Source organism: Dreissena polymorpha, chromosome 1 (genome assembly GCF_020536995.1).
Source record: "Dreissena polymorpha isolate Duluth1 chromosome 1, UMN_Dpol_1.0, whole genome shotgun sequence".
Lineage (NCBI taxonomy): Eukaryota > Metazoa > Mollusca > Bivalvia > Myida > Dreissenidae > Dreissena > Dreissena polymorpha.
In genome coordinates this window covers 43,103,193-43,128,657 of record NC_068355.1, presented here as the reverse complement: position 1 = coordinate 43,128,657, position 25,465 = coordinate 43,103,193, and the positions used below count along the sequence as shown (strand labels likewise).

Here is a 25,465-nt window from a genome sequence, read left to right as displayed (position 1 = left end):
GCTTAGGTTAGATGTGCAACAAAAATATTTTGTAAACTAATTTTTGGTCTTCTGCATATAAAAAATTGTCTTTCAATTTGCGAAAACAAGTGGCCATTAATATCAATTAGATTTGGAGAATGGCTGGTCAATATAGGCCATGCAAAGTTGACCAATGGACAGTAGGGAGCCATTAGACTCCTTGAAATTGTTCATAGATGATGCCTTGCTTGATTAATTGTCTTATGCGATTTAACTATGATTCTGCAGTTCAATGGCCCAATAAAACAACAATGAAACAAGAATGAGAAAATGGGAAGAGGTAGCCTCTAAGATTTTCCATGCACTGACAATAAATATTGAGCTTGTTTACATGTCAGATTTGGAATATCTACTGTTAAATGAGATTTGAAATGTGTTTTTTTATAAATAATAACAAATATTTAAAAAAGAATACATATTTGATAAACATTACTGGTGAATCACCATTTTTGTATAAATTAATAACCCAGTACAGGTAAAAGAAGAGACGTGTTTGTCAGAAACACAATGTCCCCTACTGCGCCACTGTGATTATCATTTATTTTATTTTTTTATCATTTGGCAGGCTCAGATAATTATCTCCCTTAAAAGCTTATTACTTCCCTTGAATTTGTATTTTTTACCTTTGACATTGAAGGATGACCTTGATCTTTCACCACTCAAAATGTGCAGCTCCATGAGCTACACGTGCATGCCAAATATCAAGTTGCTATCAATATTGCAAAAGTTATGACCAATGTTAAAGTTTTGGGACACACACACACAGTGACACACACACATACAATGAAAGACAGGCCAAAAACAATATAACCCTGATCATTTGATCCGGGGGCATAAAAATCAACATGTTAAAAGTACCAGCATAATCTACAATCAATTTGTTTATGTTTCCCTCAAACGGCCAAATGTGATTTGTTTCTGATGAAAGATGATGGGCATAATGAAATGAGGCAATCAGCCTGAATCAGGTGTATTAAAAAGTGAAGAGTCAATCAAATGCTGAACCGAAACCACTTCTCCTTTAAGTTTATATTTTTAATAGAATTTGTAGTCAGGGCCCTTGCTACACTTTGGGGGAATTGGGGCGGGGGCCTTTAGAGGGGGGGAATTTCGCGTCGTTTTCGGCGAAAAGGGGAATTTTAGAAGATCTTTTCACCAACCATTCAACACTTAAAATTGCTATATTTTAATGTAATTTACATAAATATACATTTGATCAAAGATTAATAGCATGATAATTGCTGGCAACATAGGTGTAAGAGTAAAAAAAAAAAAATTTTTTTTTGGAGGGGGAATTTTTTAGCTGAAATAGGGGAAAAAGGTATACTATTTAAGGGGGGAATGGGGCCTAATTTCGGCCCCAAAAACGGCCAAACGAAGGCCCTGGTACTAGTTATACGGGATTATCAGAATTATATATTTATTTTTTTATATTCTACAAAAGCGGTATGTTTTCAGTACGGAAGAGTTAATATGCATGTCTTGCAAATGACGTCATGACAACACAACACAGCAATATAGAATCATAAATGAGCATTTAACTTATTTATAACGCGGGTTATAATATTTAAGCTCCAGTGTATGTTTATAGTATCATGACCACAAAGTCATATTAAAACCTTACATTCAAGTAAGGGCCAAAGTGGGTGGCGAAAGAAAATTTTAACCCAGTGAGAGCCCTGCAATGTGGATAATAAATAAAAATCTACAATAAAAAAATGTATTGTCTTGATGCTCACAACAACAAATTAAAGATTTATCAGTGTAAATTCCACATTGCCCTGAAATAAACAAGAGCACCGCCTTGCGGGTGCAGACCGCTCATCTATTTTCTTCTTAAAGGTGAAGGGACTCTCATTTTCAATCACAAAGGAGGGAGGGGTGGTGTGAAGAGGGGTGCATAGTGTGGGGGTGTGGACATTTATTACATTATCTTCCAAAAATGCGAAAAAAAGGAAAAAAAAAATCGAAAATCGGGGGGGGGGGGGGGGGGGGGGGGGGGGGGGGGGGGAATCTTGGGTGCGATGGTTGGACGGTATTTCAAACATAAAATAATAAAAATAAATATTTATGTTTTTTAACCGTTTCAAAAAAAAAAAATTGGGGGGGGGTGAGGTGGGGGGGGGGGTGGGGAGGTGGATTCTTGTGTGCGATGTGAGGGTGTGGTGGTAATTTGTGAGATGATCTTAAAAAATAAAAAAATTAGGGGGGGGGATTTGGGTGGGGGGAGGGGGGGTGGGGAGGTGGATTCTTGGGTGCGATGGTTGGACGGTATTTCAAACATAAAATAATAAAAATAAATAGTTTTGTTTTTTAACCGTTTAAAAAAAATTGGGGAGGGGGTGGGGTGGGGGGGGGTATAGTGTGAGGATGTGGTGGTCATTTGTGAGATGATCTTAGAAAAAAAAAGAGGGGGGGATTGGGGGGGGGGGGAAGGGGAGGGGCACGGGCGATGGTTTGGGTGGAGTCTATTGTGGTGTGTCAGGTAAGAGTAGTTTTGTCAAAGTATCAATCAAATCTAATCATAAATAAAGAAGTTATGGCAATTTTAGCAAAATTTAATAATTTGACCTTGAGAGTCAAGATCATTCAAAGGTCAAGGTAAAATTCAACTTGCCAGGTACAGTAACCTCATGATAGCATGAAAGTATTTGAAGTTTGAAAGCAATAGCCTTGATACTTAAGAAGTAAAGTGGATCGTAACACAAAATTTAACCATATATTCAAAGTTACTAAGTCAAAAAAGGGCCATAATTCCGTAAAAATGACATCCAGAGTTATGCAACTTGTCCATTTACTGTACCCTTATGATAGTTTGTGAGTGTTCCAAGTATGAAAGCAATATCTATGATACTTTAGGGGTAAAGTGGACCAAAACACAAAACTTTACCAAACTTTCAATTTTCTAAGTATAAAGGGCCCATAATTCCGTCCAAATGCCAGTCAGAGTTACATAACTTTGCCTGCACAGTCCCCTTACGATAGTTAATAAGTGTTGCAAGTATGAAAGCAATAGCTTTGATACTGTAGGAATAAAGTGGACCTAAACACAAAACTTAACCAAATTTTCAATTTTCTAAGTATAAAAAGGGCACATAATTCTGTCAAAATGCCAGTCAGAGTTACATTACTTTGCCTGCACAGTCCCCTTATGATAGTTAGTAAGTGTTGCAAGTATGAAAGCAATAGCTTTGATACTTAAGGAATAAAATGGACCTAAACACAAACTTAACCAAAATTTTCAATTTTCTAAGTATAAAAAGGGCACATAATTCTGTCAAAATGCACGCCAGAGTTATCTAACTTTGCCTGCCCAGTCCCCTCATGATAGTAAGTAAGTGTACCAAGTTTGAATGCAATAGCATTGATACTTTCTGAAAAAAGTGGACCTAAACGCAAAACTTAACCAAAATTTTCAATTTTCTAAGTATAAAAAGGGCACATAATTCAGTCAAAATGCATGCCAGAATTATCTAACTTTGCCTGCCCAGTCCCCTCATGATAGTAAGTAAGTGTACCAAGTTTGAATGCAATAGCATTGATGCTTTCTGAGAAAAGTGGACCCAAACGCAAAACTTAACCGGACGCCGACGCCGACGCCAAGGTGATGACAATAGCTAATGATTTTTTTTCAAAAAATAGATGAGCTAATAAAAATGTGTCTGACACAGGTTGCCCTACATCACATACTTGGACTACAACACAGTCACTATATGTATTCTACAACTGTGACTACAACAGGAAGAAGACAAAGGGCCATAGTTATGCAATACTTCACATCATCAACCCATTCGTGTCATTCAACTTCAGCAGTTTAAAAGTTTGAATTTCGTCTGGAAATTAGTTAGTGAGAAGTTGAATAAACACTATTTTTGGACTTCTATCTTCCAGTGTTTTTTACACCATTTTTGGACCAGGGCTCTTTGGATAGGGAAAAAAGCTTGTCATTTCCACTTAAATTTGGAAGTTGGTGTATTAAATTTTTTCCTAAAAAATACTATATAAACAGCCTAACAGCCACCAGAAAATCTTTTGAGAAACCAAAATTTTGCAAACTTTTTTCCATTAAGATATTCATATTTTAGATAAATTTTGCAATAAAATGCTTCTGTGTGATCATTTATTTATGGCTTTCTCATATCATATTTTCATTTCTTTCATTATTAAATTTTTGTTCAAAATACCTAGTAGCCTTTCCCACAGGATTTTTTCATTTTACCATGGAATTTTCTGTTTTCCCATGGGATATTTTACCCATATAATTTGTTTCCCCTATAAAAAATGGGGGGTTTTCTTCCAAAAAAAAATTGAACACAAATCAGCTAAATCAGCTATTTGCAATGCTAAAAAGCTATAACTGAGCATAAACAAACACGGTGACAATGGCATCCAAAAAGAGGCCGTGTCGCTAGCAAGTTACGCTTAATAGCAGTTTTCCATTGAAACTGTCCGTGGGTTTGTTGGGTTCAGTTTTACACTGTTCTCTGCGACTCAAATTCCAGGACAAATTCCATCTTTGCAGGGAAAATTATCACAATACGAAACTTAAGCAGGATTGGTGAAAGGATGTGTGGCGGTCCAATTAGCTCAGTCGGGATAGCACTGGTGCTGCAAGCGAGAAGTCCTGGGTTCAAGTCCCGGACTGGCTGCACACTATTCACTACACGGCGACAATGGCACCCAACGGGGGACCATTGCATTAGCAAGTTACACTTGCAATTCTCCATTTAACCTGTCTGTGGGTTTGTCGGGTTCAATTAAACACTGTTCTATGTGACAGAAATTCGAGGACGAATTCCAACTTGGCAGGCGAGAATGTCACAGTAACGAACTTAAGCAGGATTGGTTGAAGGATGTGTGCAAGCCTGGTTAGCTCAGTCCAGACAGCACTCGCCCAGTGGTGTCCCGGGTTTGAGTCCCAGACTGGCTGCTCACTTTTCACCACCTGGCGACACTGGTGTGTATGGAACTATGACTAAGTAAAAGCTTTGCGTGGTTTGACACACTAATTTTGACATGTATTTAACAGGAATTTAAGAAATCTTCGAAGGTAAATCGTTTATTGTTCATTGTTAATTCAGAAATTATGTTACTCGTGCCCATAAACGCTCGATAGGGGTAACCGGGAATAAATAATATGTGCCTGTGGTTACGAATAACAATGATGATAGTCCAAATAATTAGACGTAAGCTACCCCGCTTACGTCTAAACGGCTACCGTCGTTTTCCTATAGCAAATTGAGTTCAACTTAAACTTCAGTTTTTCTCGTTAAATCTTTGCTAATGCATAAAATTATCATTAATTAGACATGAATGTGAGCGATTACCTCTTAAATGTGTAAAAATTGTGCTTTTAAACCACTTATGTACATTTTTAAAAATAAACATACACAACACACGAAGTGTGTTTGTCGTTTATAGAATTACATTGAATTATTTTGAACGAAATTATTTTTTGAATAGGTTACACATAACCAATTGTTGTTGTAAAACAAAACACATCACTTTTTAGCTTTCTGTACTCTTTATTAAATGAAACCTATTTGTGTGTGTTAAAACTACCAGTTGTATCACGGAGTGTGTATTTATAGGAGATGAATCGAGTATTTGACCCTTACTGTAGTAAATTCAATCTTATGCAAAAATTATTCATCCGATTTCATTGGTTTATACGTTATCGAGTTGCTAATTAATTCCTCTTTCAAAAAATATAACTCTAAGTATATTCCCGTTGTTATTAATGGATTTATAGCGAGTTAAACACAAGAAATACACATTTTATGTTTTACCACCGCGCGTTTTACCGTGTTGTGGCTATCGATCTTGTACAATTAGCGTACAGCGTAGCGCCGAGGTTATACATTTTGATGTACCCACTCACGTCTTTTGTTGAATTATAGTTTCATTTCTCGGCCGATTTTGACAAATTATATATCATTAGAAAGCTTACGTTACGTAGTAAACAGATATATAAATATATATTAAGTTTTTCTTCTGATTTCGACAGCCCGGCGAGTTATAACTTTAACTTTTGCAAATATCATACCGTTTTGGAGTTTTAGAATCTAGATTTACGGTTGACATGTTCGTACTTAATACCAATTTGTAGCGTTTATATTTGGAGTTCAGTTTCAAAAATTACATCTTGCTTAGGAGAATAGAATTCTGTATACGATAGAAAAAAATGTTTGAAAACGAAAGTAATTAAGGAATGAAGGCGGAAGAAAGTAGCGCGCGTTCCTAACGCACTGAACTGATGCTACGGTCTTGGCGATTATGCTTTTGTTTAGAAACCGGCCATTGAATTTCCTTTGCCATGATTATTATATTTTTTTTATGGAATATATTGTAGTATTTTGTTCACGAAACATATCAATAAAGCTTATTATAAACTCATTTTTTTGTTGAATGTGCTCTTTATGAAAACACAAGATCAGTTATATTTGGGAATATTTTGATCTCTGAAGAATATACTACAAATCAATCAAATAAAGATAAATTAATTGTGTTGGTTAAGCGTCATCCTAGAAAGTGTGCGAAATTTGTTGTTAATGCGTTCTATATCAGAAGCAGTATGTTACATTTGTAAAAATATATGTTGTATGCAGTTGTGTCATTTTAAACTTTAAAATAATATAATATTGTAAATGAACTTATAAGTACCATCTACGTATTACATATTATTCAGAAATATGCCTTCTTAATTGGATAATTTTAGTACTACTGAAATTATTCTTATATTGATCTAACTTGGATAAACCTGAATTTATTGTTTCTAATTTATTCATTGAACTCAGAAGGTTGCTCAAATATTTTATTGTCCATTTGTATAATAATGATCACGTTATATGTTGCACTGCCGAAAAGGTGACTTATAGGCCTATTAGGCCGGCTGTTCTTTTATGCATTGTATATATGTATGTCAACACCTTGTACGTAAACACATGTCACTATAATAAAAGATTATCTTATCTTATCTTATCTTACAAATAAATCTGAATAAATTAACGATTTCAGCTCTTGTTTATAACACAGAAAGGGTGTTAAATTTATGATGAAACAGCGTATATAGCGGACCCTCTCGATTTTATTCGGCTTTGCATGCATACTTGAAATAAAATGGTTGTCAAAAACATTCATCGTTTGCTGTTAATTATCAACAAGGGAGTTGTGTATAATTATATGAAATGATATTTACCTTAAATTATCAATTTATTAAAGATTCTTGAAAATCACGGTCGGTGTTACGCGGGTCATTTCGTATTTTGACGTCAGGGCATCATGTCCAACTATTCAAATCAGATTTTTTTCACTGGGACGATGACGGCTTGGAATTAGACAGGCAGACAGATAGTTTATTCAGACTTATACAACAGTACATCGTCTTCAACTCAAATATATATAAATTATTTTTAGACGAATTGTTAAGCGATTACACATATAACAGTGATGATTCTGAGAATGTTGCCATGTTTCTTATCCGTGTAATCTAGAGTCCGTGGTTTGAGCATTTTTATCGCGATGTTCAATAAAAGATATCTCAATAATCTTGTTTATTGATAGATCTGTGGTTTTATTGCCCCTGTGTGCAGCACAAACCAATTATCTCGTTATTATCAGATACTGTGCCGACCAATACTAAATAACACTATGGTGTCATACGCCACAGCAGGGACCTATATTTGTGATCATGGAGTCTAAGTGCAAGACTTAAAAAAGTATGTTGTTTCGCTTGCGGTTGTTAAATTCAAAACGGGACTTCCCAGCTGGCACAGCTGCTGATATTCGAATCTGAATACTTAAACTTATTCAGACCTTATTCTTAACCGTTGCGCGTTTTACGATATCAGATTTTAGGCGTGAATACAACTCAGTGAAACGATTCAATTTCTTATACAACATTAAGCATATTGACAGTTATTGAAATTAACAATATCAGCGACATCTTTTTAAAGACTAAACACCTTTTCAAGTATCGAAGTAACATGTCAATAAAATATATTAATACCAAAAAAAAGTTTCATTTAATATTGTTCACATTAAACCTTTAAATGAAAGTGTCGCTTTAACTATTTTCCGTGTCTTATTAAGCCGCGAATCGTTTGCTAAAAACAGTTAACAAAAAGGGCTACACATTCTAATTCTTAATGAAATACAAAAATAAGTATAACATAATAAATAACGTCCATAAACACACACGGCAAGATCATAGTTTTAATGGAAAACTAATATGACATTCCACGTAAATAATTATTTTCGTCTAAATCGAATACTATATATATAGAAACATTGTATTTATAACCGACCAATGAGGTAACATTATGCAACTTTCAATTTACACAGTGCTATATGGCAACAATATGGAATTTGAACAGTGGTAGTGTTTTAAGGTCTGGACTATCATTACTTGTAAGTTTGTATAAACATTTTTCTAATGCAATTAGTAAAATAATGTTTATATTTTATGTTTAATTATTTATTGCATGATTATTCTGTGCCGTTATATGAATTTGATGCCGTTAAAGCTTCCGACATGAATTCATGTCGGTACGATGCTATTGCAAAATAACGTTAAACGATATGAGGTCGATGTAAATCGACCTCATATTTATAGGAGTACAATGATGAATGAGGGCGAACAAGTTCCTAAGGGAAACTGACATCTCGATAGAAAACAAATTCATTACCATAACAATTATACCGATTAAATAAAGTGTATTAATTTTCGGTGTTCTCTGTACAACAACGAGCCCTTTTAATTCTTATTTACCTTAGTTACAGCTAGACATGCCGATGTGCACCCAAAGTGAACACCATAGGCGGCTTCCATCTTGAATAACATAACCTCTCGCGAGAACCGTTATCCGGAAGTAAAACGCCGGTTTTTATTTTAGCCAATCACAAGTTGCCAAATATATCAACTACTGACATACGAACACGTTGAAATAACTTGAAAGAAAAATATATTGGCTTTTCTTGTCAAAAACAATACTATAGAGAGAATCGGCGTCATAGTTCATTTATGGAATAACTCATTAACTTTTTCCAGTTCAAGATCACCCAGTTTCATTTGAAATTGTGTTATAATTTTACGCAGTTTCTCTACTTTTACTTTAGAAATACTGTTGACAAATACACAAACGACTTTCAAGATGTCAAAAACTCTACGCCTAGTTGCATGTGTGGCTTTCTGTGCGTTCTTTTTAAGAACTGAGGGCAAGAAACCACTTCAAGAAGAAGATTGTGAAGGTATGTATTTAAAAGTTGAATAACCCATGTATGATTTGTATGCTTATAATATAAAGTGTTGTGTCGCCTTGGGCTTTGCTTGTTTTATTAGTTGACCAGTTTTCTAATTTTAATATAACTTGGTATACATCTTCTTCTTCCCATGAAGTTCAGGGCTTCACTGGAGCATTGAGGCACTTTTACTATGCAAGGAGCTCCGGTGTCATTTTGGGAGATCTAAAGAACCCTCCCAAAGTGGGGATTGAACCCATGATCTCCTGATTGCTTGGCGGACACCATATCTATGTAGATCTACTATGAACGTTCAGGGATTTTTCACACAACAGCACAGTAGATAAATTAATTGAAAACAGCAACTTCAAGCGTGCCGTAATTAACATTATGATGTTAATTGTGTTTTTAAAACACTACATGCTTTCTACACATAGAATTATATTTCTTAACAGTAACACACACTTACATTTCAACACATATATAACTTGCATCATTTTATGCTATTGTAACTCTGTATCTTTGATCACAAGTGTAAACCCAACCTCTGGTGCGCTTTTTTCTTTCAGTTTGTGTGAATGTATTGCGCAACTTTGAAAAAAAGTACCCGGACATAAAGGATAAAGACACAGACACTATCGAAGCAACATTTCAGAAATTTTGCAAGAATCTCAAAGAAAAAGATGAAAGATTTGTAAGTACATTATTTTACAACACTTCCCATTTAACACTAGTTCGTGTGAACCTGGATATGTGGTTCTAAATTATCAAATATTTATAGGGACCTTTTCACAGATTTTAGTATGATGTTTTGAAATGTGTCATTAAATGCTTCAGATTGATAAATGTAAACATTGGAACAAAAGAGTTCCAGTATAAAACAAAAATGCAATTAAAGAAAAAAAAGTTATCAAAGCCTGGGCTATAACCACTGACCCTTTGAGTAAAAGTTAAGCGCTTAAACCACTAAGCCATCGGTGCTAACACGACACTGCATATATTTCATTCTTAATAGAAACAATCCTCACAATGTCACAAAATATAATTATTACAATAGAACTTTCCAAATTATACAACTGTTTCGGGTTGTAATGCTTATAATTTTCAGGTTTTAAAAGATGCATATCATGGATATTTTAGAGCATGGTAAATGTACAGAATACTGTTTCCTAGCCAAAAAAATAGAGATTTAGGAAAATGTGTTATTCTGAAACAATATTTTCTATTTTGTTGATTAATCTAAACGTGAAAAGGTCTCTTTAACCACTCATAGATTTGCATTTAGAGAATTATGAAGAACTTGCATAAGGATATTCAAATTGTTGAATCACTTTAAATGTCTGTTTAATGCGCTGTGAATGGCTTTCTATAAAGTAAATATACTTTCTATATAACCGGTATTGTCTAATGAATTTAGTAATACCATTCTTATCTTTAATAATTTCAAATAATTGTATAACATGAATCAATGATACTGTTGTGTCATACAAAATCAATATAACTTAAGCTTCTTCTTTTGGATTGCTGCTTCATTAGGAGTCTGGAGGAAAGATTTAACCCTTTCAGTGCTGGAACTGAATTTTGAAGGCCTTTGCAAACAGTTTAGATCCAGATAAGACGCCACAGAATATGGCGTCTCATCAGGATCCAAACTGTTTGCTATTCTGATAGTATCCTTTGAAAAAAATCAAAGAAAATGTTAATTTAAGACATTCATCAGACAACATTTTAGCAGACGACAGATTTCCCTGCATGCAAAGGGTAAAATGGGTGTTCTTCTGAAGAACCTTCACCTGTCTGTACAGCTTCTGCAGCTGTCAAATATAACTTAATTGTTTAAACACAAAATAGTTACATGATTTTCATTATTTTATATTCCAGTGCTATTACATAGGAGGTGCTGCTACGTCTGCTACTAACATTCTGAAAATGATGTCACGGCCTTTCAAGAATCATCTTCCAATGGTGAAAATCTGTGAAAAACTGCAAGATGCTGACCCTCAAATCTGTGACCTTAAATATGGTATGTACATGACCACAGTGCAACAAGATTTTTGAGATTGACTGAAGAAATCAAATCCAAGTTTTGTTTTACCAGAGTTTATGATTTGCCACCGTTGTCTTGAAAGTTATGCATATGTATTTGTAAGAAGTGTCAGATTACTTTTTCCTTTTTATCATAGCCATAAACTTGTTTCAAATAAATAGTTCTCATATGCATATTATTGTCACTCACATAATTATCATCTTAAATATGTCTTAAAAAAGTGAATCTTCAGTTAATACCTGGACTAGTTCTCAGCCAAGCTAGGCAAGATCAGTTGGAAGAATGCCAGACTGTCTGTCCAGGGATCGGAAATTCAAATTCCAACTGGTCACATATTTGTGTGTGAATTGGTTTTGGAATTATTTTTACTGCAATTTTAGCTCTACTTTATCCCCCTTATCCTACTGATTCAAGAAGGGCATTTGTCAGCTGTGATTTTGATTGCTTAAGAATCATAACTTTTGCTTCCTTATTTTGAGTTAGCCTCTGGGCTTATTCAGGGGTTTTGTATTTTTTATAAAATCAAAACACGTTTTTATACCCCCGGTAGGGTGGCATATAGCAGTTGATTTGTCAGTCTGTCTGTCTGTCTGTCTGTCTGTCTGTCTGTGTGTCCATCCGAAAACTTTAACATTGGCTATAACTTTTGCAATATTGAAGATAGCAACTTGATATTTGGCATGCACTTGTATCTCATGAAGCTTCACATTTTGAGTGGTGAAAGGTCAAGGTTATCCTTCAAGGTCAAAGGTAAAAAAACAAAATCCAAGGGAAGTAACAAGCTTTAAAGGGAGATAATTTCTATTTTATATCGTTTGGAATGTACAGATCATTTTCACAAGGGAAGTAATATTTTTTTAAGGATATAATCTAAAACAAATTTTAAGGTCAAGGTCATCCTTTTAAGGTCAAAAGTCAAAAAATACAATCCAAGAGAAGTAATAAGCTATAAAAGGGAGATAATTTCTAAACCTGCCAAATGATATATTTAAATTTTATTTCAAAGCGGTGCAATAGGGGGCATTGTTCTCATTCTCCAGATAGTATGTGCCACTTGTGGCACATACACAAGTATGGCAATACTTTTTTTTGTACAATTTTATTTCTCCCATCTCTGCCTCCCAAAAATAAATATATATATATTTTTTTACTATAAAGCAATAATTCAGGCTTTACAATTCTTTAAGGGTTAAAAGTCTTCACTAGTTTTTAGCTCTACTGGCTGAAGGCCTGAAGAGCTTATGTCATGGCGTGGTTTCTGTCCGTGCATGCGTGCGTTAGACTTTTTCTTGTTAACGCGATAAAGTCCACAGTTTTCATCCGATTCCTTTCCCAGCTAGCACAGTGTCTTTATCTGAATAATGAGTCAAGCCCTATTGAAAATGAGCAATATTAGAGTTATAAGTCCAGAATTATCTCCACTTGAATTTGAAAAAAAATATGAAAATTCAGTTTTTTTATGTGATAAAGTCCATAATTTTCATCCAATTCTTGGCAAACTTGCACAGTGTCTGTGTATCAATGAGGACTCAAACTTTTTTTTTAAAAGAGCAATATCTTAGCAATAAGTCCAGAAGGACTTCCCCTTGAATATGAGAAAAATTTTAAATCCTGCTTGTGTACACAATTAATTCCACAGATTTCATCCAATTATTTCCAAATTTGCACAGTATCTTTATATCAATGATGACTTGAACCCTATTGAATATAAGCAGTATCAGAGAAATAAGTACACAATAAACTCCCCTTGACTTTTTCTTGTTTACGCGATAAATTCCACAGTTTTCATCCGATTCTTTCAAACTTGTTCAGTGTCTTTATATAAATGAGGACTCGAACCCTATTGAATATGGGTTACATCAGAGTAATAAGTCCAAAATTATCTCCCCTTGAATTTGAGAAAATTGTGAAATAAGGCTTGTTTACGCAATAGATTCCACAGTTTTCATCCAATCATTTCCCAACTTGCACAGTGTCTTAATCTGAATGATGAGTCAAACCCTATTGAAAATGAGCAATATCAGAGTTATAAGTCCAGAATTATCATAATCTCCCCTTGAATTTGAGAAAAAAATGAAAATTCAGTTTTTTTATGTGATAAAGTCCATAATTTTCATCCATATTCTTGGCAAACTTGCACAGTGTCTTTGTATCAATAAGGACTCAAACCCTATTTTAAAAAGAGCAATATCGAAGCAATAAGTCCAGAATGACTTCCCCTTGAATATGAGAAAATTTTGAAATCCTGCTTGTTTACGCAATGAATTCCACAGTTTTCATCCAATCATTTCCAAATTTGCACAGTACATGTATCTTTATATCAATGAGGACTTGAACCCTATTGAATATGAGCGGTATCCGAGAAATAAGTACATAATAATCCCTTTAATTTGAGAAATCTCTCCTTGTTTGCGCGATTAAGTACACAGTTTCCGTCTTGTTTTTTTCCAAACTTGCACAGTGTTTATAGCAGTAAAGCGATTCAGGCCCTCATGGGCCTCTTATTTGTGTAGAGACAGTAGAGTAGCCCGTTATAACTTTTTTTATCTGCATATCATAAAAACTGTTGGAGGTATTAACTAGATATTTAATGGGTATATCTCAATTATGTAAATTGACATGTACAATTGCCATAACTCTTGCTTTCATAATTTTACTGTAATTGTAGGGAAATTTTCATGCTGATAATAAAGCGAATATTTCTAAATATTTAACTGCTTATGCCATTTGACACTGTAGCATGGGGAATGTTGAGGCAAAGCATTGACAGTTAAAGTTTTAACCTGGTGTGCTGTATTTTACAGAAAAGAAGGTGGACCTTGGCGAGATAAATTTCAAGAAACTCAAGGTCAAGGACTTGAAGAAAATCTTGTCGGACTGGAACGAAGATGCAGCTTGCAAAGGGTGCAGTGAGAAATCCGAATTTGAGCGTGCAGTGAAGCAGTTGATGCCCAAACATGCACCAGAGGCATACCAGAAACTCAAGGACAGGGAGGAACTTTGATTGAATGTTAAGCCTTAGGAATTATTTAAATACTTAGTACGTATTTCTTAACGGAAGTAAAAGTGCTTTTAAATCAGCCTATACACACAATTTCTTTTAAGAAGGAAATATAAGAAAAAAGATTACTTTTACAATTAAAAGTTGAAGCTTCATTCACTTAACTATTTGTGAACATATCGGTAAACCTTCTTTTTGTGCTGAAATATGGCTTTTTATTCAGCACTGATTATACTCTTTAGACTTGTGTTTTTTTTTTTTTAAGAATGCTTGCCTTAAGTCTACTTAAAAAAAGGAAAAAAGACTGAACCATTTTCATGTATTTCTCAACATGATCAAAAAGTGATATTTTGATTGTATTATTTTAATATGAATTGTTTGCTGTTAGGGTTATTGACTCATTGTAGAAAGATTAAAGAGTTCATGTTGACATGTTTCCATTTAGGTTTCATTTGTGTGAATTCAATACAAAATGGAATGAAATATAAATCATTCGTTTTTTTATCATCATGGTTTATAACAGTATTCAATTAGATCAGATTGCTGGTAATAACATTAAAAGCTAGTTTTGATGGTCATGAAATAAGTATGTTGTGAAAAGAATAAATAATTTTAAATTACAAGATTGAAATTAGATAAGTTAATTTTGAACTTCACATGTATGTATGAAGTTATATGTCATAATGTGTGACCTTGTCAATGTTATTGTAAGTTTATTTTACTGGTAACATCATGTTAAAACTAAGTTTGAGCTTATTCACTTACTCATTTTTCATTTTGAAAAATGTATATTTGTGTGTCTCATTTCATAATTGGTGTTTAATGTGTGTGTAAATAGGGATTCATTTATTGTGACAAATACAGTATGTTTAATGTTCAAATACTTTTTTATGCCCCCGGTATGGTGGCATATTGCATTTGAACTGTCCGTCAGTCTGTGCGTCCGTCCGAAAACTTTAACATTGGCCATAACTTTTGCAATTGAAGATAGCAACTTGATATTTGGCATGCACGTGTATCTCATGGAGCTGCACATTTTGAGTGATGAAAGGTCAAGGTCAGTCTTAATGGTCAAAAGTCAAATATAGGGCGTCTGTTCGTCCGTCCGAAAACTTTAACATTGGCCATATCTTTTGTAATATTGAAGAAAGCAACTTCATATTTGACATGCATGTGTATCTCATGGAGCAGCACATTTTGAGTGGTGAGAGGTCAAGATCATCCTTCAAGGTCAAAAGTAAAAAAACAAATCCAAGGGAAGTAACAAGCTTTAAAGGAAGATAATTTCTATTTATCATTTGGCAGGTACAGATCATTTTCACAAAGGAAGTAATAAAGGAATATAATAATATAAAAAATAAATAAATCAAAGCGGCACAGTAGGAGGCATTGTGTTTCTGACAAACACAAATCTTGTTTTGGAAAATAAATCCTTAAAATTGTTTGACTTGGAAATTTTAATTATGCACACTCATGGACTGACTAGGCTACTAAACTATATTGGATTCCACAAAATGTCAACCAATTTACATCGAATGGTTGAGCAACACCATATGCACACTTTATATTATGTAGGAAAAAGACTGAGCTGGACAATGAAACTTGTCCTGTTGTATGTTCTAAATGATAAATTCCCTTCTGATAGGCATTTACTCACAATGGACTAGATTATTATAAATATAGAAATATACAGCTACTAAATGAACTTGATTCGTTTACATTTGTATAGAAATATACATGTACTTAAGGGACTGAATTCATATTTATTGAAATCTCCTATGAAATTATAGATTTTGATGTTCCATAGCCAACATTATACAATATCTGAAATAGACAATTGCAGGAAATTTAAGTCTCTGGATAGCTAAAATATATAAAACATGGGTCATAAAATAATTGTTTAACAATGTTTTTTAACCATAAACGCTTGAATGACCTGTTCAATGAATTAATAGTAAATCACGATTTGCATGTCTTGTTAGTCTAGACGCTGATTTAATAATTTTACAAAAGCATCATCATTTAATCAAATATTGCCTGTAAGTATAATCAATATAGATACAATTAACTTCATTTGTTTATCTGCAATCATGTACATGTATATGTAGTGCAGGATATTGCTTTGAAATCAGATGAATAATCAGTCTTAAATAACGATGCAACAATCAATTTCCAGCGTTTCTCTCACAATAGTTTTGAACCGTCAAAGTTTTTTCGTGTTATTCATTTTTGTTCATAGTCTTAATGAATCTGGTTCTGAACCAGCCACTGAAGAATACGGTTGTAGTGTAGTCATTCCATACAAATACAGCGTATTTAAACATAATGAGGTGTGTTCTGTTTTTTGTTACCTGGCTGTACTTCGTCGGAAGTTTGTATCTACAAAAAGACATATGGACAAACGTGCATGGTGACTCCTGTATACACCCATTCTACGTAGGTGGGGGTTATAACTATTTAAGAAATAATTTAAGTATGTATGCTGCACCATAAAACCGTATTTTTTTTAAATTGTGCGACTTATTTTTGCATTTGAATACATATTAAACATAAATTCCTCGAGCCGTCAAATACAATTTATTAATTACAGTAACGTAAATGTATTTATCTTCTTGGTATCTCTCTCATGTCCTTAATTAAACTACACATCGATAACAAATGTTCAGGTTTTTAAACACCGAAATTCAGACGTAACGTAAGCTTGTCGTTAGATGTTAGATAATACAAGGACATGAGCTGTAGTAATGCCATATCATGTGCTCGGGATGCACTGCGGCCACTCAATTCATCGATCAAATGATTTTGATGAGGGATTATTCATGTTTAGTAAATGTAGAAGAATTTTAGATAGTGCTGTTTTTATTGTTGACAATATAATGAAAATGGCTAAAATCTTACATGATTTTTTTTGTCAAAGCTGCTGTTAGATCAGTTTAGGCTAAGATTGGTCGAGATACGGTGTATTTATACGGGGCGGATATTTAATAACCAGTAGCAATTTATAACGGAAGCCAACATACTTTTAAGCAATAGTTATTGCCCACCTATAAGTGTTGCGTTCCGTTTGGTATTAAATTGTTCTTAATAATTTGCATAAGTTGTTAAATTTAGTTGTGAATACCTTTCCAGTTCCAATTCACTGGTTTTTGTCGATCAAAAGGTGAAATATTCCTTCTGAGGTCGCGTCCCTAAGATTAGTGTCCAATTAATGGTGACATTATATTTGTTAAGTAATTGTGCATGTTAATTTTTCATTGAATTTGTGTGTGTTTTTTTTTCTTATGAATTACGCAGTTTCTCTACTTTTACTTTAGAAATACTGTTGACAAATACACAAACGACTTTCAAGATGTCAAAAACTCTACGCCTAGTTGCATGTGTGGCTTTCTGTGCGTTCTTTTTAAGAACTGAGGGCAAGAAACCACTTCAAGAAGAAGATTGTGAAGGTATGTATTTAAAAGTTGAATAACCCATGTATGATTTGTATGCTTATAATATAAAGTGTTGTGTCGCCTTGGGCTTTGCTTGTTTTATTAGTTGACCAGTTTTCTAATTTTAATATAACTTGGTATACATCTTCTTCTTCCCATGAAGTTCAGGGCTTCACTGGAGCATTGAGGCACTTTTACTATGCAAGGAGCTCCGGTGTCATTTTGGGAGATCTAAAGAACCCTCCCAAAGTGGGGATTGAACCCATGATCTCCTGATTGCTTGGCGGACACCATATCTATGTAGATCTACTATGAACGTTCAGGGATTTTTCACACAACAGCACAGTAGATAAATTAATTGAAAACAGCAACTTCAAGCGTGCCGTAATTAACATTATGATGTTAATTGTGTTTTTAAAACACTACATGCTTTCTACACATAGAATTATATTTCTTAACAGTAACACACACTTACATTTCAACACATATATAACTTGCATCATTTTATGCTATTGTAACTCTGTATCTTTGATCACAAGTGTAAACCCAACCTCTGGTGCGCTTTTTTCTTTCAGTTTGTGTGAATGTATTGCGCAACTTTGAAAAAAAGTACCCGGACATAAAGGATAAAGACACAGACACTATCGAAGCAACATTTCAGAAATTTTGCAAGAATCTCAAAGAAAAAGATGAAAGATTTGTAAGTACATTATTTTACAACACTTCCCATTTAACACTAGTTCGTGTGAACCTGGATATGTGGTTCTAAATTATCAAATATTTATAGGGACCTTTTCACAGATTTTAGTATGATGTTTTGAAATGTGTCATTAAATGCTTCAGATTGATAAATGTAAACATTGGAACAAAAGAGTTCCAGTATAAAACAAAAATGCAATTAAAGAAAAAAAAGTTATCAAAGCCTGGGCTATAACCACTGACCCTTTGAGTAAAAGTTAAGCGCTTAAACCACTAAGCCATCGGTGCTAACACGACACTGCATATATTTCATTCTTAATAGAAACAATCCTCACAATGTCACAAAATATAATTATTACAATAGAACTTTCCAAATTATACAACTGTTTCGGGTTGTAATGCTTATAATTTTCAGGTTTTAAAAGATGCATATCATGGATATTTTAGAGCATGGTAAATGTACAGAATACTGTTTCCTAGCCAAAAAAAATAGAGATTTAGGAAAATGTGTTATTCTGAAACAATATTTTCTATTTTGTTGATTAATCTAAACGTGAAAAGGTCTCTTTAACCACTCATAGATTTGCATTTAGAGAATTATGAAGAACTTGCATAAGGATATTCAAATTGTTGAATCACTTTAAATGTCTGTTTAATGCGCTGTGAATGGCTTTCTATAAAGTAAATATACTTTCTATATAACCGGTATTGTCTAATGAATTTAGTAATACCATTCTTATCTTTAATAATTTCAAATAATTGTATAACATGAATCAATGATACTGTTGTGTCATACAAAATCAATATAACTTAAGCTTCTTCTTTTGGATTGCTGCTTCATTAGGAGTCTGGAGGAAAGATTTAACCCTTTCAGTGCTGGAACTGAATTTTGAAGGCCTTTGCAAACAGTTTAGATCCAGATAAGACGCCACAGAATATGGCGTCTCATCAGGATCCAAACTGTTTGCTATTCTGATAGTATCCTTTGAAAAAAATCAAAGAAAATGTTAATTTAAGACATTCATCAGACAACATTTTAGCAGACGACAGATTTCCCTGCATGCAAAGGGTAAAATGGGTGTTCTTCTGAAGAACCTTCACCTGTCTGTACAGCTTCTGCAGCTGTCAAATATAACTTAATTGTTTAAACACAAAATAGTTACATGATTTTCATTATTTTATATTCCAGTGCTATTACATAGGAGGTGCTGCTACGTCTGCTACTAACATTCTGAAAATGATGTCACGGCCTTTCAAGAATCATCTTCCAATGGTGAAAATCTGTGAAAAACTGCAAGATGCTGACCCTCAAATCTGTGACCTTAAATATGGTATGTACATGACCACAGTGCAACAAGATTTTTGAGATTGACTGAAGAAATCAAATCCAAGTTTTGTTTTACCAGAGTTTATGATTTGCCACCGTTGTCTTGAAAGTTATGCATATGTATTTGTAAGAAGTGTCAGATTACTTTTTCCTTTTTATCATAGCCATAAACTTGTTTCAAATAAATAGTTCTCATATGCATATTATTGTCACTCACATAATTATCATCTTAAATATGTCTTAAAAAAGTGAATCTTCAGTTAATACCTGGACTAGTTCTCAGCCAAGCTAGGCAAGATCAGTTGGAAGAATGCCAGACTGTCTGTCCAGGGATCGGAAATTCAAATTCCAACTGGTCACATATTTGTGTGTGAATTGGTTTTGGAATTATTTTTACTGCAATTTTAGCTCTACTTTATCCCCCTTATCCTACTGATTCAAGAAGGGCATTTGTCAGCTGTGATTTTGATTGCTTAAGAATCATAACTTTTGCTTCCTTATTTTGAGTTAGCCTCTGGGCTTATTCAGGGGTTTTGTATTTTTTATAAAATCAAAACACGTTTTTATACCCCCGGTAGGGTGGCATATAGCAGTTGATTTGTCAGTCTGTCTGTCTGTCTGTCTGTCTGTCTGTCTGTGTGTCCATCCGAAAACTTTAACATTGGCTATAACTTTTGCAATATTGAAGATAGCAACTTGATATTTGGCATGCACTTGTATCTCATGAAGCTTCACATTTTGAGTGGTGAAAGGTCAAGGTTATCCTTCAAGGTCAAAGGTAAAAAAACAAAATCCAAGGGAAGTAACAAGCTTTAAAGGGAGATAATTTCTATTTTATATCGTTTGGAATGTACAGATCATTTTCACAAGGGAAGTAATATTTTTTTAAGGATATAATCTAAAACAAATTTTAAGGTCAAGGTCATCCTTTTAAGGTCAAAAGTCAAAAAATACAATCCAAGAGAAGTAATAAGCTATAAAAGGGAGATAATTTCTAAACCTGCCAAATGATATATTTAAATTTTATTTCAAAGCGGTGCAATAGGGGGCATTGTTCTCATTCTCCAGATAGTATGTGCCACTTGTGGCACATACACAAGTATGGCAATACTTTTTTTTGTACAATTTTATTTCTCCCATCTCTGCCTCCCAAAAATAAATATATATATATTTTTTTACTATAAAGCAATAATTCAGGCTTTACAATTCTTTAAGGGTTAAAAGTCTTCACTAGTTTTTAGCTCTACTGGCTGAAGGCCTGAAGAGCTTATGTCATGGCGTGGTTTCTGTCCGTGCATGCGTGCGTTAGACTTTTTCTTGTTAACGCGATAAAGTCCACAGTTTTCATCCGATTCCTTTCCCAGCTAGCACAGTGTCTTTATCTGAATAATGAGTCAAGCCCTATTGAAAATGAGCAATATTAGAGTTATAAGTCCAGAATTATCTCCACTTGAATTTGAAAAAAAATATGAAAATTCAGTTTTTTTATGTGATAAAGTCCATAATTTTCATCCAATTCTTGGCAAACTTGCACAGTGTCTGTGTATCAATGAGGACTCAAACTTTTTTTTTAAAAGAGCAATATCTTAGCAATAAGTCCAGAAGGACTTCCCCTTGAATATGAGAAAAATTTTAAATCCTGCTTGTGTACACAATTAATTCCACAGATTTCATCCAATTATTTCCAAATTTGCACAGTATCTTTATATCAATGATGACTTGAACCCTATTGAATATAAGCAGTATCAGAGAAATAAGTACACAATAAACTCCCCTTGACTTTTTCTTGTTTACGCGATAAATTCCACAGTTTTCATCCGATTCTTTCAAACTTGTTCAGTGTCTTTATATAAATGAGGACTCGAACCCTATTGAATATGGGTTACATCAGAGTAATAAGTCCAAAATTATCTCCCCTTGAATTTGAGAAAATTGTGAAATAAGGCTTGTTTACGCAATAGATTCCACAGTTTTCATCCAATCATTTCCCAACTTGCACAGTGTCTTAATCTGAATGATGAGTCAAACCCTATTGAAAATGAGCAATATCAGAGTTATAAGTCCAGAATTATCATAATCTCCCCTTGAATTTGAGAAAAAAATGAAAATTCAGTTTTTTTATGTGATAAAGTCCATAATTTTCATCCATATTCTTGGCAAACTTGCACAGTGTCTTTGTATCAATAAGGACTCAAACCCTATTTTAAAAAGAGCAATATCGAAGCAATAAGTCCAGAATGACTTCCCCTTGAATATGAGAAAATTTTGAAATCCTGCTTGTTTACGCAATGAATTCCACAGTTTTCATCCAATCATTTCCAAATTTGCACAGTACATGTATCTTTATATCAATGAGGACTTGAACCCTATTGAATATGAGCGGTATCCGAGAAATAAGTACATAATAATCCCTTTAATTTGAGAAATCTCTCCTTGTTTGCGCGATTAAGTACACAGTTTCCGTCTTGTTTTTTTCCAAACTTGCACAGTGTTTATAGCAGTAAAGCGATTCAGGCCCTCATGGGCCTCTTATTTGTGTAGAGACAGTAGAGTAGCCCGTTATAACTTTTTTTATCTGCATATCATAAAAACTGTTGGAGGTATTAACTAGATATTTAATGGGTATATCTCAATTATGTAAATTGACATGTACAATTGCCATAACTCTTGCTTTCATAATTTTACTGTAATTGTAGGGAAATTTTCATGCTGATAATAAAGCGAATATTTCTAAATATTTAACTGCTTATGCCATTTGACACTGTAGCATGGGGAATGTTGAGGCAAAGCATTGACAGTTAAAGTTTTAACCTGGTGTGCTGTATTTTACAGAAAAGAAGGTGGACCTTGGCGAGATAAATTTCAAGAAACTCAAGGTCAAGGACTTGAAGAAAATCTTGTCGGACTGGAACGAAGATGCAGCTTGCAAAGGGTGCAGTGAGAAATCCGAATTTGAGCGTGCAGTGAAGCAGTTGATGCCCAAACATGCACCAGAGGCATACCAGAAACTCAAGGACAGGGAGGAACTTTGATTGAATGTTAAGCCTTAGGAATTATTTAAATACTTAGTACGTATTTCTTAACGGAAGTAAAAGTGCTTTTAAATCAGCCTATACACACAATTTCTTTTAAGAAGGAAATATAAGAAAAAAGATTACTTTTACAATTAAAAGTTGAAGCTTCATTCACTTAACTATTTGTGAACATATCGGTAAACCTTCTTTTTGTGCTGAAATATGGCTTTTTATTCAGCACTGATTATACTCTTTAGACTTGTGTTTTTTTTTTTTTAAGAATGCTTGCCTTAAGTCTACTTAAAAAAAGGAAAAAAGACTGAACCATTTTCATGTATTTCTCAACATGATCAAAAAGTGATATTTTGATTGTATTATTTTAATATGAATTGTTTGCTGTTAGGGTTATTGACTCATTGTAGAAAGATTAAAGAGTTCATGTTGACATGTTTCCATTTAGGTTTCATTTGTGTGAATTCAATACAAAATGGAATGAAATATAAATCATTCGTTTTTTTATCATCATGGTTTATAACAGTATTCAATTAGATCAGATTGCTGGTAATAACATTAAAAGCTAGTTTTGATGGTCATGAAATAAGTATGTTGTGAAAAGAATAAATAATTTTAAATTACAAGATTGAAATTAGATAAGTTAATTTTGAACTTCACATGTATGTATGAAGTTATATGTCATAATGTGTGACCTTGTCAATGTTATTGTAAGTTTATTTTACTGGTAACATCATGTTAAAACTAAGTTTGAGCTTATTCACTTACTCATTTTTCATTTTGAAAAATGTATATTTGTGTGTCTCATTTCATAATTGGTGTTTAATGTGTGTGTAAATAGGGATTCATTTATTGTGACAAATACAGTATGTTTAATGTTCAAATACTTTTTTATGCCCCCGGTATGGTGGCATATTGCATTTGAACTGTCCGTCAGTCTGTGCGTCCGTCCGAAAACTTTAACATTGGCCATAACTTTTGCAATTGAAGATAGCAACTTGATATTTGGCATGCACGTGTATCTCATGGAGCTGCACATTTTGAGTGATGAAAGGTCAAGGTCAGTCTTAATGGTCAAAAGTCAAATATAGGGCGTCTGTTCGTCCGTCCGAAAACTTTAACATTGGCCATATCTTTTGTAATATTGAAGAAAGCAACTTCATATTTGACATGCATGTGTATCTCATGGAGCAGCACATTTTGAGTGGTGAGAGGTCAAGATCATCCTTCAAGGTCAAAAGTAAAAAAACAAATCCAAGGGAAGTAACAAGCTTTAAAGGAAGATAATTTCTATTTATCATTTGGCAGGTACAGATCATTTTCACAAAGGAAGTAATAAAGGAATATAATAATATAAAAAATAAATAAATCAAAGCGGCACAGTAGGAGGCATTGTGTTTCTGACAAACACAAATCTTGTTTTGGAAAAATAAATCCTTAAAATTGTTTGACTTGGAAATTTTAATTATGCACACTCATGGACTGACTAGGCTACTAAACTATATTGGATTCCACAAAATGTCAACCAATTTACATCGAATGGTTGAGCAACACCATATGCACACTTTATATTATGTAGGAAAAAGACTGAGCTGGACAATGAAACTTGTCCTGTTGTATGTTCTAAATGATAAATTCCCTTCTGATAGGCATTTACTCACAATGGACTAGATTATTATAAATATAGAAATATACAGCTACTAAATGAACTTGATTCGTTTACATTTGTATAGAAATATACATGTACTTAAGGGACTGAATTCATATTTATTGAAATCTCCTATGAAATTATAGATTTTGATGTTCCATAGCCAACATTATACAATATCTGAAATAGACAATTGCAGGAAATTTAAGTCTCTGGATAGCTAAAATATATAAAACATGGGTCATAAAATAATTGTTTAACAATGTTTTTTAACCATAAACGCTTGAATGACCTGTTCAATGAATTAATAGTAAATCACGATTTGCATGTCTTGTTAGTCTAGACGCTGATTTAATAATTTTACAAAAGCATCATCATTTAATCAAATATTGCCTGTAAGTATAATCAATATAGATACAATTAACTTCATTTGTTTATCTGCAATCATGTACATGTATATGTAGTGCAGGATATTGCTTTGAAATCAGATGAATAATCAGTCTTAAATAACGATGCAACAATCAATTTCCAGCGTTTCTCTCACAATAGTTTTGAACCGTCAAAGTTTTTTCGTGTTATTCATTTTTGTTCATAGTCTTAATGAATCTGGTTCTGAACCAGCCACTGAAGAATACGGTTGTAGTGTAGTCATTCCATACAAATACAGCGTATTTAAACATAATGAGGTGTGTTCTGTTTTTTGTTACCTGGCTGTACTTCGTCGGAAGTTTGTATCTACAAAAAGACATATGGACAAACGTGCATGGTGACTCCTGTATACACCCATTCTACGTAGGTGGGGGTTATAACTATTTAAGAAATAATTTAAGTATGTATGCTGCACCATAAAACCGTATTTTTTTTAAATTGTGCGACTTATTTTTGCATTTGAATACATATTAAACATAAATTCCTCGAGCCGTCAAATACAATTTATTAATTACAGTAACGTAAATGTATTTATCTTCTTGGTATCTCTCTCATGTCCTTAATTAAACTACACATCGATAACAAATGTTCAGGTT

At 33.6% G+C, this 25,465-nt stretch overlaps 3 protein-coding genes across 3 annotated transcripts in view; 2 read left to right on the top strand and 1 right to left on the bottom strand.

Annotated features, from left to right (window-relative positions):
• The window catches only part of LOC127878401 (heat shock 70 kDa protein 14-like), a 32,027-nt gene extending 23,095 nt beyond the window's left edge, over positions 1 to 8,932 (bottom strand). Inside the window, exon 1 of the mRNA XM_052424930.1 lies at positions 8,792 to 8,932. Coding sequence (XP_052280890.1) covers positions 8,792 to 8,863 — 72 coding nt within the window. The 5' untranslated portion in view covers positions 8,864 to 8,932. The remainder of the gene's footprint in view (positions 1 to 8,791) is intronic.
• A 2-nt stretch (positions 8,933 to 8,934) lies between these two features.
• LOC127878412 (mesencephalic astrocyte-derived neurotrophic factor homolog) lies at positions 8,935 to 16,635 on the top strand. The gene is made up of 4 exons (XM_052424940.1): positions 8,935 to 9,270; positions 9,831 to 9,955; positions 11,143 to 11,284; positions 14,113 to 16,635. Exons 1-4 carry the CDS (start codon positions 9,174 to 9,176, stop codon positions 14,310 to 14,312), a joined length of 564 nt encoding a protein of 187 aa, XP_052280900.1. The 5' UTR covers positions 8,935 to 9,173; the 3' UTR covers positions 14,313 to 16,635.
• Positions 16,636 to 17,601: 966 nt separating this feature from the next.
• Positions 17,602 to 24,240, top strand: LOC127878423 (mesencephalic astrocyte-derived neurotrophic factor homolog). Its single transcript, XM_052424951.1, has 4 exons — positions 17,602 to 17,755; positions 18,316 to 18,440; positions 19,629 to 19,770; positions 22,599 to 24,240. The coding sequence occupies exons 1-4, from the start codon at positions 17,659 to 17,661 to the stop codon at positions 22,796 to 22,798; spliced, it is 564 nt and encodes a 187-aa protein (XP_052280911.1). The 5' UTR covers positions 17,602 to 17,658; the 3' UTR covers positions 22,799 to 24,240.
• Positions 24,241 to 25,465: the final 1,225 nt, after the last annotated feature.